The sequence below is a fragment of the Motacilla alba genome, chromosome 14 (assembly GCF_015832195.1).
Source record: "Motacilla alba alba isolate MOTALB_02 chromosome 14, Motacilla_alba_V1.0_pri, whole genome shotgun sequence".
NCBI lineage: Eukaryota > Metazoa > Chordata > Aves > Passeriformes > Motacillidae > Motacilla > Motacilla alba.
In genome coordinates this window covers 15,161,119-15,178,181 of record NC_052029.1, presented here as the reverse complement: position 1 = coordinate 15,178,181, position 17,063 = coordinate 15,161,119, and the positions used below count along the sequence as shown (strand labels likewise).

At 57.3% G+C, this 17,063-nt stretch overlaps 1 protein-coding gene across 1 annotated transcript in view; it reads left to right on the top strand.

Moving 5' to 3' along the window:
• The window catches only part of HS3ST6 (heparan sulfate-glucosamine 3-sulfotransferase 6), a 30,703-nt gene extending 13,901 nt beyond the window's left edge, over positions 1-16,802 (top strand). Inside the window, exon 2 of the mRNA XM_038151265.1 lies at positions 15,709-16,802. Within this exon, the coding sequence (XP_038007193.1) occupies positions 15,709-16,327 (619 nt within the window). The 3' untranslated portion in view covers positions 16,328-16,802. The remainder of the gene's footprint in view (positions 1-15,708) is intronic.
• The last annotated feature ends 261 nt before the right edge of the window (positions 16,803-17,063 follow it).

Genomic DNA, 17,063 nt, shown 5'->3' with positions numbered 1-17,063 from the left:
GACCCGTCCAACCTTGTTTTAATCTTCCCCTATCAGCTCCTCGCCCTCTCCTGGAGCTGCCACGCTGCAGCTGAGGCGCAGATGCCCAGAGATGGCTCTGCTGGAGGAGGAAGGGGCAGGGAGAGCCCCGCAGTTTGCTCCCAGCAGGTCTCCTTTGCTGCGGAGAGGAGCGAGAATGGGGCTGAGTTCTGCTGGGGGACACGAATGGGCAATTACGGGGTCACCTGAGAAGTGCCTGGTGATTTACGGCCTCGTTAAAAGGTGATGGTAAAAGCAGGGAAGATTTGTAGCATCTGCACGGAAACCCGGCCCTGACCCTCACACCCCAGATAGGAGAGATTAAATATCCAGGGAGGCCCGGGGATGGCTTTGAGGGAGAGCCCTGCACATCTGCTCCTGCTCGGGCTGACACCGGAGGCTCTGCAGCGGGAGCAGTGAAATGGAATTCCCTCCTTGCCCCGCCGAGCTCTTCCTCGGGGCAGAGCGAGGTGAAGCCAAAGTGGAGCTGAAGGTGGAGCTGGGCTTTGCTGGGTCCTGCTGAGGGAAGGGAAATCATCTCCACGGGGAGAGAGCCAGGGATGGGATCTTCCTGCCTGGGGGAAGCTCAGCCTGACCCCAAAGAGCAGCTCTGAAGGAGCTTCAGGGCTCCTGGGTGTGGTATTTGCAGGGACCCCCGTGGCAGGGGGGAATGATTGATATCAGGAGGCTCATTAATGACTTTATTATGCTATGTTATTCTGCATTATACGACGCTATGTTACGTTACATCTAAACTGAATCTGCCGAGCACTCAGCCCTGCACACCTGCACAGAATCTTGTGACTGTCACTGATGTCCTGACACACACACACCCCCCTGGCCCTGACAGGCCAAGGAAACAGAACCCCATCACTCTGGGTGAACAGCCCCCGTGCTGCGTTCTGCTTCGGCACAGCAAACGAGATAGGAATTGTCCTTCCTCTCCCTGAGGTTCACAGGATGTGAAACCCAGAAATGTCCTCGGGAAGACGTGCCTCGCTTTTCTCCGTGAGGAGAAACGTGGCTACACGCGGCTCTGCTCCCGAGGGGGTGGCAGCTGGGCTGCCTGGGACAGGCTGTGGGATCTCCTGCTGCCCGGGGAAGCCTGCAGGGGTGCAGGTGCTGGGAGCCTCTGCTGCTGGAGCAGAGCCACGTTCCCGTTCCTCCTGCTCCACCCCGGCCCGTGCAGCTCTGGGTTCCGGTCCCCCTTTGCATGTCCTGCTTGTCAGAGGGAAGAAATCCTAAATCCTGGCTGGGAGTGAAAGGCGGGGAGTGGGCTGGTGGGAGAAGGTGGAACAGTTGAGATCCCACACCGTGACTGGGACAGCCTGGATGTGTGATCCCATATTCCAACCAGTGTGTTATCCCATGGGTTATCCCATGTGTTATCCCATGTGTTATCCCATGTGTTATCCCATGTGTTATCCCATGTGTTATCCCATGTTTTAGCCCATGTGTTAGCCCATGTTTTAGCCCATGTTTCCCCCTGTGTTTTCCCTGTTTTATCCCGTTTTCCCATGTGTTTTGCCATGTTTTAGCCCATGCTATCCCATGTTTTATCCCATGATTTATCCCATATTTTTCCCATGTTTTATCCTATGTTTTATCCCATGTTTTCCCATGTGTTTTGCCATGTTTTAGCCCATGCTATCCCATGTTTTATCCCACATTTTTCCCATGTGTTATCCCATGTTTTATCCCATGCTATCCCATGTTTTATCCCATGATTTATCCCATATTTTTCCCATGTGTTTTCCTATGTTTTATCCCATGTTTTCCCATGTGTTTTGCCATGTTTTATTCCATGTTATCCCATGTTATCCCATGTTTTATCCCATGGGTTATCCCATGTTATCCTGTGTTTTATCCCATCTGTTATCCCCTGCTTTGTCCCATGCTATCTCATGTGTTATCCCATGTGTTATCCCATGCTATCCCACATGTTATCCCCTGTTTTGTCCCTTGTTATCCCATGTTTTATCCCATGTTTTTTTCCCATGCTATCCCGTGTTTTATCCCATGTTATCCCCTGTTTTATCCCATGTTATTCCACGCCACAGCCCCTCTGGAGATCCATCCCTGTCCCTCCCAGCCAGGAATTCCCAATATCCCACCCAAGCCTCCCCTTTTCCAGCCCGAGGCCATTCCCTGTGTCCTGTCCCTTGTCCCCAGTCCCTCTCCAGCTCTCCTGGAGCCCCTTTGGGCCCTGGAAGGGCTCTGAGCTCTCCCTGGAGCTTTCCCCTGTCCAGGCTGGAAAAGGAGATCTGTGGTTTAGGGGAAATGTAAAAATTGTATTTTTTAGACGACCTTTATGTAAAAAAAAACCCAACCAGAAGTACCTGTGAGGGGAAGGGCATGGTGGGAGCAGAAACTGCAGCTCCATCAAGCTGGAAATCCTAAATAATCCCAAAATAACCCAGGCTGCAGGTTTGGAAGTTGCTTTTTTTTTTTTTCTTCTTTGAGGAAAGGGAGAAAAAAACTAAACCTGTGTCCCAAAGCCTGTTGCAAGGAAATGAATTGCAAATAAGGAAAACAAATTGGAGTTAATTCCTCTTTCCCGAGCAGATTCAGTGTTCTGGGAGCCAGGGGATTTGGGGATCTGGAGATAGCCTCCGTGTTTTTGGGTAACAAGTACAAACTGTAGCAGCTTTTAAGGCTTCAGAAGCTGGTTTTGATTAGGATCTTTTCTTTTGACAACTTTTTTTTCTTTTCAGGAAAAGAAAAAAAAGGAGGGGGGAGGAGGAAAGGGCTTTTTGTAACACGGTTGGGTTAGAGATGAGGGGAAAATCTGTTTGAAATATGCAGGGACCTGAAAGCAAATCTTGAGTGAATAATAAGTTTAACTGACCTTAAAATATCCCATTGCCATGAGGGATTTGAGAGTAATACTTCAAATGGATTTTTGATGAGGCTCTGCAGGCTGCGGGGAATTGAATATTTTTACCCAACACGTTTTCTGATCTAAAATTTTCACAACAACTCGGGGGGGGGAGAAAAACACTATTTGGGAATGCCCGAAGAAGGGCTGGGGTTGCATTGTTTTGCTCTAAAGCTGCTGCTGTGCAGGGAAAAACCAATTTGCTGCAAGGTCACTTTTCAGAACGACTTTAAATCCCCAAAATGTAAATTTGATCCTGGAGCAGGATTGCTGCTGGCACCCTTGGCATTCCGGGGGGGTTCTCCCAGTGCCCACTGGCACAGGGCGGGGGTGCCAAGGCTGGCAGCAGCCCGGGGGCTCTGCTGGGACCCTGCTGTGGTGTCCCTGTCCCCAGGGAGAAGCCCCACATCCCATCCCATCCCTGTGGTCTCCTCTCCCCCAGATCGAAGCCAGCAGCACTTCCCGGGCCGTGCTGCTGCCTGTCCCTCTGTCCATCTGCCCACCCCAGGGGACAATCCCCTGCCGAAGGACAGAGGGGTGTCCCCCGGGGTCCTGTGTCCCCCGTCCCGGAGCAGAGTGACCCTGTGTCACTCTCTGCTCCTCGGTGACGAGGCTCAGGCTGGCCCAGGGCAGCTTTGGGTGGGATTTTAGGAAGAATTCCACCCTGGAAACGCTGCCCAGCCCCGGCACAGCTGCCCAGGGCAACTGGGGAGCCTGAACTGGTGGGACTGGTGGGGACCGGGTGGGGCTGCTGGCTCCGGGCTGTGCTGGAGTGTCCTCTCCCTGGGCCCTGGCAGTGCTCGGGGTCCTGGCCACCACGCAGCTGCAGCTTTCCCTGGAAATGTGCAGGAATTCCTATTTTTGATCCTCGTCCTCCCTCGAATCCAGCTGGAATGGGCCGGTGGGATCCGACAGGGCAGACAGCTGGACGGACAGACAGACAGAGCGTGTGATTGCTCCAGCCACGCTTCCTTAGGAAACCAGGCTAAAAAGAAGCAAAATCCAGTTCTTCCCCACAAACAGCTCCAGCTGCCACAAAGTGAAGCTTTTCCAGGGAAAAGAAGGGTTTTGTTAGGGAATTCCCAGCGTCCCTGCTGGAGGGAGGCAGGGAGGGAGCACTGACAGGACAGATGGAGCCCCCATCTCCATCACCTGAGCTCCAGGAGCTGCAGAAAATTCAGGATATCCTGGAATTCCAGAGTGCTTTGGGTTGGAGGGACCTTCAAGCCCATCCAGAGCCACCCCTGCCATGGCAGGGACACCTTCCACTGTCCCAGGCTGCTCCAAGCCCCGTCCAGCCTCTCCTGGGACATTCCTGAGCCTTCCCAACATCTCCACAGCCCCTTTTGCCACGGCTGGAGGAACAGCTTTCCTTTTTTTTGGGCAGCAAAGTGCGTAACCCACCCCAGCTCCCTCCTCGGGGGGGATTTCCTTCACCCGGGGACCAGCTGAGCAGGGGAAGGGGGCTCCCAGCAGCATCCCCACATTCCCAAAGCCTCCCACGGGCTCCAGGCTTGGCTGGATTTGAGGGGCTCCTCCCTCACCTGTGCAGGCAGCAGCTGTGGGGCAGGGTGAGGGGCTGAGCAGGTGAAGGATTTAACCAGAAGGATTTAACCACAAGGATTTAACCAGAGCCCTTTGCTCCGTGCTGGGGCTCCTCTCCCAGCTCCCTGCCACTGGATGGGACGGCACAGAGGAGTTTGGGAATGGTGTTTCCCATCCCTGCCATGCTGTGGGCGAAGCTCCTCGCCAGGAAATGAGGCTTTTTCTGATAGTAAAAAAAAAAAAAAAGCTAAATTTGTTTCCCATCTTCCTCCGGCTGGATTACAAATTTGACCCAGATGGGGAATCTTTGTTGTTTCTGTGGAAAACTGGATGCATTTTCTTTTCCATCCCAACGAGAGCAGCGTGACAGCGTCAGGCCTGAGACAAACACCATAAAAACCAGCCCTGGCCTTTGGAGGAGGGGGGACAGAGGAGCTCCCCCAGCCTGGAGCCATCCTGGGGTGGGACACGTGTGGCATGGGGCTGGGGAGAGGCAGAACCGGCTCTGGGGGGACACAGCAGGACAGGGGGTCTGGGGGGACACGTTCCCTGTGAGCCCCCAAGGCTGAGGAGGGGGACAAGAGGGGTCCCCCCTCCGTGGGGTGCTGGGGAGGGGGACAAGAGGATGGTTTGTTGTCACCTGGGAGCTTTTGGGGACCCTAAGCCTCTCTCCTTGGAGTTGTGGCTCCTTGCCCCGCTCAGCCTGGAAGGGGCAGTGAGGGCTGGGCACCCCTGGCTCTGTCCCTGTGTCCCTGCAGGTGACCCTGCGGGGCTCAGGGGGACTGTCACCTGCAGGTGGATAAACCTGGGGCTCTGCAGAGCTGCTGCCCCTTCCGGGCCAGGGCCAGGCAGCTGCAGCCCCTCCATCCCCTGGGAGAATGGGAACGTCTGGATGCCCCGTGCCCGGGCACCAGGGCTCTGCCACTGCTGCCTCAGCACATTTCAGCCCCGCGTGCCAGCCCATGAGCAGCCTGGCATCGCTGTGCCCCCTCTGCCCGGCCTCCTGGCGGTCATGGGTGTCCCCAAACAGGGGATTGGGGCTGGGGACAGAGGGGTGTCCCCAAACGGGTTTGGGGCTGGCATCATGGGGTGTTCCCAAACAGGGGTTTGGGGCTGGTATCACAGGTGTCCCCAACAGGGTTTGGTGCTGGGGACATGGGGTGTTCCCAAACAGGGTTTTCATGCTGGGGACACAGGGTGTCTGTCCCCAAACAGGGGTTTGGGGCTGGGGTCACAGGTGTCTCCAAACAGGGTTTGGTGCTGGCATCACTGGCGTGATGAGGTGAGGTGTTTGGTGTTGGGGGACAGAGGAGTGTCCCCAAACAGGGTTTGGTGCTGGTATCACAGGTGTCCCCAAATAGGGGTTTGGGGCTGGGGTCACAGGTGTCCCCAAACGTGGCATGGGAGCCCAGAGATCACCAAGTGCTCGTTTTTGTCCTTTGGAAAGAGGAGAAACTGGATAAGTGACCTAAAACCGTTGGAATGGGTCATGTTAGGAACGGTGGGGCTGGGGGATCTTTTCTATTCCCTGGAAGTTGTTGGGGACTCCTTCCTCCATCCCCTGGCTGTGCAGGAGAAGGGTGAGGAGCAGGACAGCCAGGGGACAGCCAGGGGACAGCCAGCCCTGCCCACGGTGGCCTTGGAGCCATCTGGAGAGCCTGGCTGCCCCTTCCCGTGGCTCCGCCAGGCTCTGCCCCATCCTGAGATCAAATAAACACAAATACCCTGAAATTATTCATGGCTCTGGGGACGTGTGCTGCCCTCAGCAGCTGCTGAGCAGATCAGGGCAGCTGCCAACGGCCGGCAGCGGGAGGGGCTGGCTCTGGCAGACACGTGTGGAGAATTCTTCCTCCTCCTCCTCCTCCTCCTCCTCCTCCTCCTCCTCCTCCTCCTCTTCCTCCCTCCCTGCCGGGCTCCCGCTGCTCCCGCACCTGCGGCACCGGGAGGGGCAGGAATTCTGGGGGTGTCCCTCGCCTGCACCCCGGGATTGGCACAGGAAGGGACCCCCGGGAGCCACGGGCGCAGAGGGGATGCTCTGCCACCTGCTGTGCCCCGGTTAATTAGGCTGCGCTAATTAGCTGGGAGGGGTGGCTCAGGGGTGGGCTGGGAGGGCCTCCAGGCAGTGTCCCCTGGGAGGTGGCAACGAGGGAGGGATGGTGACAGTGAATGGCTTCACTGGGACAGGGATGGATGGACGGACAGGTGGACAGATGGATGATGGATGGATGGATAGATGGGTGGATGATGGATGATGGATGGATGGATGGATGATGGATGGATGGATAGATGGGTGGATGATGGATGGATGGATGGATGGATGGATGATGGATGATGGATGGATGATGGATGAATGATGGATGGATGGTGGATGGATGGATGGATGATGGATGATGGATGATGGATGGATGGTGGATGGATGATGGATGGATGATGGATGATGGATGGATGATGGAGGGATGATGGAGGATGGATGGATGATGGATGGATGGAAGGATGATGGATGGATGATGGATGGATGGATGGATGATGGATGGATGATGGATGATGGATGATGGATGATGGATGGATGATGGAGGATGGATGGATGGATGATGGATGGATGATGGATGATGGATGGATGATGGATGGATGATGGATGGATGATGGATGGATGATGGATGGATGATGGATGGATGATGGATGGATGGATGATGGATGGATGATGGATGGATGATGGATGGATGGATGGATGGATGATGGATGGATGATGGATGATGGATGGATGATGGATGATGGATGGATGATGGATGGATGATGGATGATGGATGGATGGATGGATGGATGGATGGATGGATGGATGATGGATGGATGATGGATGGATGATGGATGGATGATGGATGATGGATGGATGATGGATGGATGATGGATGGATGATGGATGATGGATGGATGATGGATGATGGATGGATGATGGATGGATGATGGATGGATGGACGGATGATGGATGATGGATGATGGATGGATGGATGGATGGATGGATGGATGGATGGATGAGGGACGGATGGAAGGATGATGGATGGATGATGGATGATGGATGGATGATGGATGGATTCATGGATGGATGATGGATGGATGATGGGTAGATGATGGATGGATGGATGAGGGATGGATGGATGGAAGGATGATGGATGGATGGGATTTTGGGAATAAATCCTTCCCTGGCAGGGTGGGCAGGCCCTGGCACAGGTGCCCAGAGCAGCTGTGGCTGCCCCTGGATCCCTGGCAGTGTCCCAGGCCAGGCTGGAGGAACCTGGGGCAGTGGAAAGGGTCCCTCCCTTCCTTTTCCTTCTGCTCAGCCAAGCATCAGGAAGCGGAAGAATTCCTGTTTCTGCTGTCTGCTGTCTGTAAACCTGGAAACCCCAATGACTTTTGTGACCTTTTTCTGCCTTTCCTCTCCTCCACCAGGGTGTGAAACCAGGCGGGACCGGCCTGTTGCTGTGAGGGGATCATGTAGTGACAACTAACGAGTGTAAATTTTACATTTGTAATTGACACCAAACGCTTTAGACAGAGCGGTCTTGGGGATTGTTTTCCTGATTTTTTTAAAGAAACCTGGGGATAGTCAGGGTTAGTGGGGGTTCCCTTCCCTCCCCAGCAGCTCCCAGAGCAATTTTCCCCGATTTATCGGCGCTCCCGAGGAGCCCGGTTCCCAGGGGGATAAAATCTGTCACCAGCGCCCGTGCTGCAGGTTCAGAGGAGGGTAATTTGTGTTTCCCCTGCCCAGACAGCGGGTCAGGTCATAAAGCAGCAGATCCACGGCGAGGGGAGAGGCTCTTCAAAGGCTGCCTGTGCTGAAAGGTGCAATAATCCGCAGGATTACTTTCCGGGGGAGCTGCAGGGAAATTTACTGCCTTGCAAAGGGATTATCCCAGCGCCGCCGCCAGCGGGTTTCTTCCCTTTCTTTCCTAAGAGGAAGGAAGCTTTCCATCGAGCTCCTGCTGCCGGAGCCGCTCCCCGCAGCTCGGGGGCTGGCAGGGGAGGGATCCACCCACCGAGCCGGGCTATCCCCATCTCCCCGCCCGGGTGGGACAGCGACACTGGAGCTGGGCTGGCACCGGCATGGAGCTGCTGGAGGGGCCGAGTGTGCTCCGGAGGGATAAAACAGGAGGAGGGACAAAGAGGAGAAGGGATAAAGGGGAAAAGGGATAACCAGGAGGATGCATAAAGAGAAGAAGGGATTATGAGGAGGAGGGATAACCAGGAGAAAGGATAACCAGGAGGATGAATAAAGAGAAGGGATAACCAGGATGAGGGATAAGGAGAAGAAGGAATAACCACGAGGATGGATAACCAGGAGGATGGATAACCAGGATGAGGGATAATCAGGATGAGGAATAAAGAGAAGAAGGAATAACCAGGAGGATGGGTAACTAGGAGTAGGAATAAAGGGGAGAAGGGATAACCAGGAGAAGGGATAACGAGAAGGAATAACCAGGATGAGGGATGACCAGGATAAGGATTAAAGAGAAGAAGGAATAACCAGGATGAGGGATAAAGAGAAGAAGGAATAACCAGGAGGAGGAATAACCAGGAGGAGGGACAGCCAGGATGAGGAATAACCAGGATGAGGGACAGCCAGAAGGAGGGATAGCCAGGAGGAGGGATAAATCCTCCCCAGTGCAGCTCCAGCTGCAGGAGCTTTCTCCCGCAGCCACCAGGATTCCAACCCCGAGCATCCCCTCCTGTGAACAGGGAGCAAACCCAAGGGCTCCATCCCCCATCCCGAGCAGAGAATGGAGCTGGAGCAGCTTCCCAGGCTGGAGCTGGAGCTCAGGGCCACTCCCGAGTCCTTCGGCAGAGCCCCCCGGGGCCGGGGCTCGGCGAGGGGGGTTTGGTTTTGTTTGATTTCCTTCTCCTGGAAGGCAGGAGCGGGGGCTGGGGCAGGCGAGGCCTTTAATTGTGTGCAATGAAGGCTGACAGTGGCGAGGCACAGCCTTTAAAAGGGGTACTGAACCTTCAATTCCTGAATAAATCATCTCCAGTCTGCTGCTCCTTCATCTGCAAGCTGTTTGAGCGGGACCCACGGGCTCTGCTGGGAAGGGTCATCCAGAGATCAGAGCCCTGGGCTGGCCCGGGTCACAGGCAGGACACCTGCCACAGGCTGTCCCCTCCGGCAATCAAAGGGACACCGGGGAGCCACCCAGGAGAGGAGATTCCCGGCTGCTGCCACGCTGAGGGGCTTCATTCCAGAGGGATGGAGAGCTGCTCGAGCAGCGCTGGCCTCACCGGGCACAGCCCCAGCCCCGGGGCACGCCAGGCTGGGCACCTGCCAGCCCCCATTTCCTGGGGGGTTTTTGGGGACTCAGTGCCCCATCATGGCTGGGCACCTGCCAGCCCCCATTTCCTGAGGGGTTTTTGGGGATTCAGTGCCCCATCATGGCTGGGCACCTGCCAGCCCCCATTTCCTGGGGGTTTTTGGGGACTCAGTGCCCCATCATGGCTGGGCACCTGCCAGCCCCCATTTCCTGGGGGGTTTTTGGGGACTCAGTGTCCCATCACAGCTGGGCACCTGCCAGCCCCCATTTCCTGAGGGGTTTTTGGGGATTCAGTGCCCCATTACGGCTGGGCATGTGCCAGACCCCATTTTTTGGGGGGTTTTTGGGGATTCATGGAGCTGTTCTGTTTCCCCCCTGTTTTTACCCAAGCAGTGGCTTCAGCTGTGCTTTCACTCACAGTTATTCAAACTCCATCAGGGACAAGTCCCTGGGGGCTCTTTCTGGACCCCATCAGGGATGAGGAGCCCCTGGGGGCTCTTTCTGGACCCCATCAGGGATGAGGAGTCCCTGGGGGCTCTTTCGGGACCCCATCAGGGATGAGGAGCCCCTGGGGGCTCTTTTTGGACCCCATCAGGGACGGTCCCAGCAGCGCTGGCTGTGAGGGGCTCCTGGCAGTGTCACTGGGGAGCTCAGGTGGCATTTCTGGGGTCACCCCATATCTTGCAGCTGCTCCACAGTGGAGAAGGGTGAGGAGGGCTCATCCCAAACCCCATTTAGAGACCAAAGAGCCCCTTCTGCACCGCGGGGGAGGAGCTGTGCCCTGATCGAGGCCGATTCCTGCTCTCCACAATCCACCTTTCACCCCAGCGACCCGGCTGGAATAACCGGGCAAGGAAAACACCCTGCAGGGCCCGGAGCTGCCCATCACTGCAGCCTCTGGCCGTGCACACGGGCAGGAAACGCGAGGGAAATTCTGGGGTTTGGGAACTGAACTGAGTGTGGGGACCGCGGGGTCGGGGGGGCACGGCCCTTTCCCCTCCTTCCTCTCGGGAATCCTGGGATCCCAAAGGGCTCTGGGAGATTTCTGGGTGGGAAAAGCAGCCCCGCTTCTCGTGGGGGTTAGTAACCGGTGTGGGGTGGCTGCTGGGAGCAGCGCTGCCATTAGAAATCATTAGAAATGCAAATTTCTAATGCTTCTCCCCTTGCCTTCTCTGCCCATCTCCAGATGCGGGTGCCACGTCCAGCCCGAACCTCCCTGAGCCCCCCCAGCCCCCAGGGCTGCCCCCCCAGTGCCCTGCAGCCCCTGGGGAGGGCTGGGGGGGGCTCACACCCTCCAGGGTGGCACAACCCACCGCCTCTTCCTCCTCCTCTGGGACTCTATCCACCAGAATCCAGCCCAGGGACCCCGTGGTGTGGCACTGGGAGAGCTCTGGGGTCCTTGTGTGGGCCGGGGACCCCCCAGCCGCGATCCTCTGTGGGGCGAGAGGGGATTTTGGAGCTTCTGGGGGGCAGGAGAGGCCCCTGGGGATGCTCCAGCTGGGAGCACGACCCGCCAAGCCCCGCCGCTGTTTGATGGATCAAACGGTAATTAGGAGCAAAGGGCAGAGGGGTGCGAAGGAGCATTAATAAATTATCTGCCTGCTTGTTAATTGACGTGTCTCAGGCAGCCCGTGGTGGAGCCCAGGGCTCGGCTCCCCTTCCAGGCGCATCCCAGCCTTGTTACTGCCCTCATTAGCATATTCGGGTCTCCCTGCTTAAAGCCAATTAGCTCCCGGCCAGGCCTGATTGGGAAGCCGCGGCCTCATTTGCACATTTTTGAATTGGGGAAAGAATCAGGAAGAATGGAGGCAGCTCGGGGGTGGGGAGCGCTGGGGGGGCTCTGCCAGGACCCGCTGGGGAAGGCGAGGGGGAGCAGCTCGGTAATTAGGCTAAAAAGGAACGCGGGCTAATTTGGTCCCGGGCGGCTTGGGGAGCTCATCCCTCCCGGCTCATCCCTCCCAGTTCTTCCTTCTCGGTCCATCCCTTCCCATTCTGTGCAGCGCTGGCCCCTCGGTTCAGGAGGGACGTTGAGAGGCTCGAGCGTGTCCAGAGGAGAGCAGCGAGGCTGAGAGGGGCTGGGAACACGAGCCGTGTGAAGAACGGCTGAGGGAGCTGGGGTGGCTCAGCCTGGAGAAAAGGAGACTCAGAGGTGACCTTGTCACTCTCTGCAGCCTCCTGAAGGGGGGCTGTGCTCAACTGGGGTCGCTCTCTTTCTCCGGGCAGCACTGACAGAACAAGAGGACACAGTCTCAGGCTGCCCCAAGGGAGATCCAGGCTGGAATTGAGGAGGAAGTTTTGCACAGAAAGAGTGGGCAAACACTGGAATCATCTGCCCAGGGAGGTGGTGGAGTCACCATCCCTGGATTTGTTTAAAAGAAGACTGGATGTGGCACTTGGTGCCATGATCTGGTTGAGGTGTTAGAACATGGGTTGGACTCGATGATCTTAAAGGTCTCTTCCAACCTAGAAATTCTGTGATTCTGTGATTTTATCCCTTCCCAGTTCTTCCCTCCTGGTCCATCCTTTCCCAGTTGACCCCTGACACCCGTCCTTCCTGACCCCACAGCACCCTGACCCCATGGTGCCCATCTCCCTGACCCCATGGCACCCATCTCCCTGACCCCACATCACCCTGACCCCATGGCGCCCATCCCCCTGACCCCACAGCACCCTGACCCCATGGCGCCCATCCCTCTGACCCCGTGGCACCCATCACCCTGACCCCACGGTTTCCATCCCCCTGGCCCCGTGTCACCCTCCCCCTGGCCCCACGGCGCCCCTCACTCCCACGTGTGGCTGCTCTGGGGTTTTGGGCTCTCCCAGCCCGGGCTGGAGCTGCATCCCTGTGGAAGTCCCTGCCTGGCGTTTCCAGGGGATGAGCGGCAGGCAGAGCCTGTGCTGCCCTCCTGCTTTGGGCTGGGATGGAGTTCATTTCCTGCTGGAGCCACCCTGGGTGATAACTCAGGGATTCTTTGCTCATTTATCTCCTGAGAGTGCATCCCCTGATCTCTCAGCTCGCTGCTGGGAGGAGTTCTGCTCCAAACATCATCAGGAATCGTGGAGCAATTAACTCTGGAAAGTTCTGTTGGCCCAGTTTTTGAAGTTTGCTTTGATTCCCTGCCTGCTGCGGCTGGTAATCACCATTTAATGCAGTTTTCTGCATTTTTATCAGCATTTTATCTGCTGTAATTTATTGGGTGCTACCTTAACCCAGGAAGCATGTTCATGTGTTGGATGTCTCCATGTAGGAAACCCCTGCTCCGATGCCTCGCAAGTGCCAGCTGTTTTATTAATTAAAAACAAACATTTATCAGCTTAATAGAGAGGCAGAAGGGATTTATCCCTCCTGCGGGGCACACAGGCTCCTCTGGAAATCCCAGCTCCTCCCGAGGCTCCCCCGCTGCCGTGTGCTGTACCTGCAGGCGCTGCTCGGCGTTCCCACCGCGCTCTTCAGGGTCAAGAGGAATTAACTGTACATTTAATTAACATTTCTAATGTTTGGGCTAAAGCGGAGCCCACCAAAGCCGGCTCAGCTCTCGGCCGCTTTCAGCCAGAGCTGGAGGGAGCGGGGTGTTATCAATAATTAACCGCGCTCATTTAGGGCCAGTATTAGGCGTTAATGAAAACGTGAAATGTTTAATTATTGTGCGAGGAGCTGGGAGCGCCGGGGCTGAGGAAGAGGAGGCGTTGCACGATTAATTGGGGCTCCCGAGGGGATCCCGGGGTGTCCTTGGGACCGGGCCGTTCGGGGACTGAGGGTCCCCGCACCCATCAGAGCCACGGGAGCCGCTGGAGACCCCGCCCAACCCATTAAAACCTCTGTTAATTACGCTGTAATTAGGCTGTGGATGGCTCTGGGGGGCTCAGCCCGGCCCCGATGTCCCTGTGCAGGACGGGGAGGGATAGGAGGGGTGTTCCAGGGCCGGGCTGGGGTTCAGCCTGGCCTCTCCAGCTCCCCCATCCCGTGTTTGCTGGGGTAAAATCCAATTTATTGCCCCATCCCGTGTTTGCTGGGGTAAAATCCAATTTATTGCCCGCCGAGGAGCGGGGCTGGCTCAGAGCCGCAGCCCGGCTTTGCTGCGAGGGCTGGGTGGGGTGAGGATGAGGATGAGGATGGAGCCGTTCAGAAATCCCTCAGGAGGTGCCGGGAGAAGCTGGGGAAGCAGCCTGGGAAGCCCTGCGGCATTTCCTGCACGGAATTCGAGTGCAGGAGGCTTGGCTGGGCGGGAAGCCCACGGGAGGGCGGGTGGAGCTGCGGGGTGCTCCCCCTGAACCCCCATCCCCATCCCCTGGGTTTTCCTTGGCTCTGGAGCGGCCCAGGTCCAGTCCCTGCTCGGGAAGGTGATTCCCAGCAGGAGCTGTCAGTCAGCCTCTGGAAAGTGCAGTTATTTGGGGAAAAACCGCTGGGAAGGATGGGCACAGCAGGCGTGGCTGCCCTGGGATCCAGGGATCCTTGCAGGGCATCCCAGTGGTGCCAAACAGATCCTTGGGTCCTTGCAGGACATCCCAGCGGTGCCAAACAGATCCTTGGGTCCTTGCAGGGCATCCCAGTGGTGCCACACAGATCCTTGGGTCCTTGCAGGGCATCCCAGTGGTGCCAAACAGGTCCCTGGGTCCTTGCAGGGCATCCCAGTGGTGCCACACAGATCCTTGGGTCCTTGCAGGGTATCCCAGGGGTGCCACACAGATCCCTGGGTCCTTGCAGGGTATCCCAGGGGTGCCACACAGAGGGGCTGTGCTGCCAGGTGAGGGCACCAGGGACAGGAAATGCCTCTAGAAACGCTGGCGCTGTGCAAAAATGACAATAAAAGTGTAGGGGAGGGGGAAAGCCACAAGTGGCTTCTGCTGTCGTTCGGGGAGGGAGCTGTGGGGGCCCGGCGCTGCTCACAAATGCTTTTAATAAAGTGTTCTTTCCTGAGTCCAGGGGAAAAATCCCAGAAACCTCAAGCTTTTCCCATGACATAAGGAGCAGATGCTGCTGGGCACAGCCCCGTCCCTGTCCCCAGCTCCCTGCCAGGCACAGCAGCAGTGGGACGCGAGTCCCAGAGAATCTGCGGCTGTCCCTGGCAGTGTCCCACGCCAGGACGGGGCTTGGGGCACCCTGGGACGGGGAAGGTGTCCCTGCCCTGGCAGGGTGGCACTGGGTGACCGGTGAGGTCCCAAACACCCCAGGATTGTGTGGCTCTCCTCGGTGCGAGGGCAGGTGCCCGTGCTGGTGGCAGGGAGGACGCTGTTCTGTCGCACGGGGTGACACGGCTGGGTAATTTCTGCGGCAATTAATGCCTCATTAAAGTGCACGGGGGAACAATCAGAGCAGTGAATTTTCCCCGGCACAATGGCCGGGCCCTCGGGGTTTTTCTGCCTTCCTTTTGAAAAGGAAACAGTCTTTTTCTGGCTTTAACTGCTCCCTGTCTGGAGGCAGAGGAGGAGGGAGCCTTGCCGGGCATCTCCATTCCCAGCTGGTGCTCGGGCATCCCCCCGGGGTGGGATTTCCCGGGATTTTCCTCTGCAATCCCCCGGGGAGAGCTGAAACCTCCAGGACACGAAACCTGACTGGAGGCAGGGATGAACACCAGCCCCGTCCCAAAATGTTTGTGTTGAGATGTCCCTCACCCCTCACCCACTGCGGCTGGGGCAGGAGAAGGGCCGGAGGGATTTCCAGGGCTGGGAAGGAATTCCGAGGGGGAACAGCAGCCTGCAGGGTGACAGGGAGCTCCTTCCTAGGGACCTCCGGAGGGGACAACGGCAATGCTGAGACGGGCAGAGAGGCTGGAGCTTGGGGACCCCTAGGAACGGTTTTGGAGATGAGGAGGCGACCGGGGGGGTGTGACAAGGTGGGGCAGGAGGGAAAGGAGAGATGTGGCTGTGGTTGGGAAGCCCTTGAACACTCTTGGCCGGGTTTTGGGGCTTGGTCCCACCTGTCGTGACATCAGGGGGGAGCAGCTGAGCCCTGACCGTGTCCCTGTGTCCTCAGGAGCCTGATGCCACGGACCCTGGAGGGCCAGATCACCATGGAGAAGACCCCCAGCTACTTTGTGACCAAGGAGGCCCCGCGGCGCATCCACAACATGTCGCGGGACACGAAGCTGATCGTGGTGGTGAGGAACCCGGTGACCCGCGCCATCTCGGACTACACGCAGACCCTCTCCAAAAACCCCTCCATCCCCAGCTTCCAGGCCCTGGCCTTCAAAAACCTCAGCACGGGACTGATCGACACGAGCTGGAGCGCGGTGAGGATCGGCATCTACGCCAAGCACCTGGAGAACTGGCTGCAGTTCTTCCCGCTCTCCAAGTTCCTCTTCGTCAGCGGGGAGAGGCTGGTCAGCGACCCTGCCGGGGAGATGGGCCGTGTCCAGGACTTCCTGGGGCTCCAGAGGCTGGTGACGGACAGGCATTTCTACTTTAACCAGACCAAGGGCTTTCCCTGCCTGAAGAAGCCGGAGGGGGGGAGCAAACCCCGCTGCCTGGGGAAATCCAAGGGCAGGCCGCACCCCAGAATCGACGGGCAGGTGGTGCAGCGCCTGCGGGAGTTCTACAGACCCTTCAACATGAAGTTCTACCAGATGACAGGGCAGGATTTTGGGTGGGACTGAGCCCATCCCCAGGGCACGCTGCCGGGCTGGCACCTGGGCTGCCAGGACTGTGGCCCAGGGATGCCCGTGGTCATCACGGTCCAGGGATGCCCATGGTCACTGTGGTCCAGGCATGCCCGTGGTAATCACGGTCCAGGGATGCCCGTGATCATCATGATCCAGGTTTGCCTGTGGTCAATGTGGTCAAGGGATGCTCATGGTCACTGTGGCCCAGGGATGCCCGTGGTCATCATCATCCAGGTTTGCTCATGGTCAATGTGGTCAAGGGATGCCCGTGGTCACTGTGGCCCAGGGATGCCTGTGGTCATTGTGGTCAAGGGATGCCCGTGGTCACTGTGGCCCAGGGACGCCCACGGCCACCCCACCAGCACCCTCCTCCCTTTGTTCTAATTTATATCGGACCTTTTCTGGCAAGAAACGGACTTTTCTGGAGTAGAGAGAACTATTTAATAAAACCTCAGCTGAGCCCTCTCCCCTCCCTGAGCAGATTAAATATTCTTCCATATAAGCCTTGCTGATCTCCGTGAGCTGGGAGCCTTCTGGGTGGGAGCGTGGGTTTGTGTGCACGGGGGTTGTGGATCCAGCCAGAATGAAACCTTTGGAAAACTCTGGGCCGTGCAGCCAGAGGGTTCTGGGGGTGACGCAGTCCCTGGTGGCCAGGGGAGGGCTGGGCAGCGAACCCCAATCCTGGGAGATGTTTTGGAGGTGGAAAAGAGTCTGCAGGAATTTCCCAGCT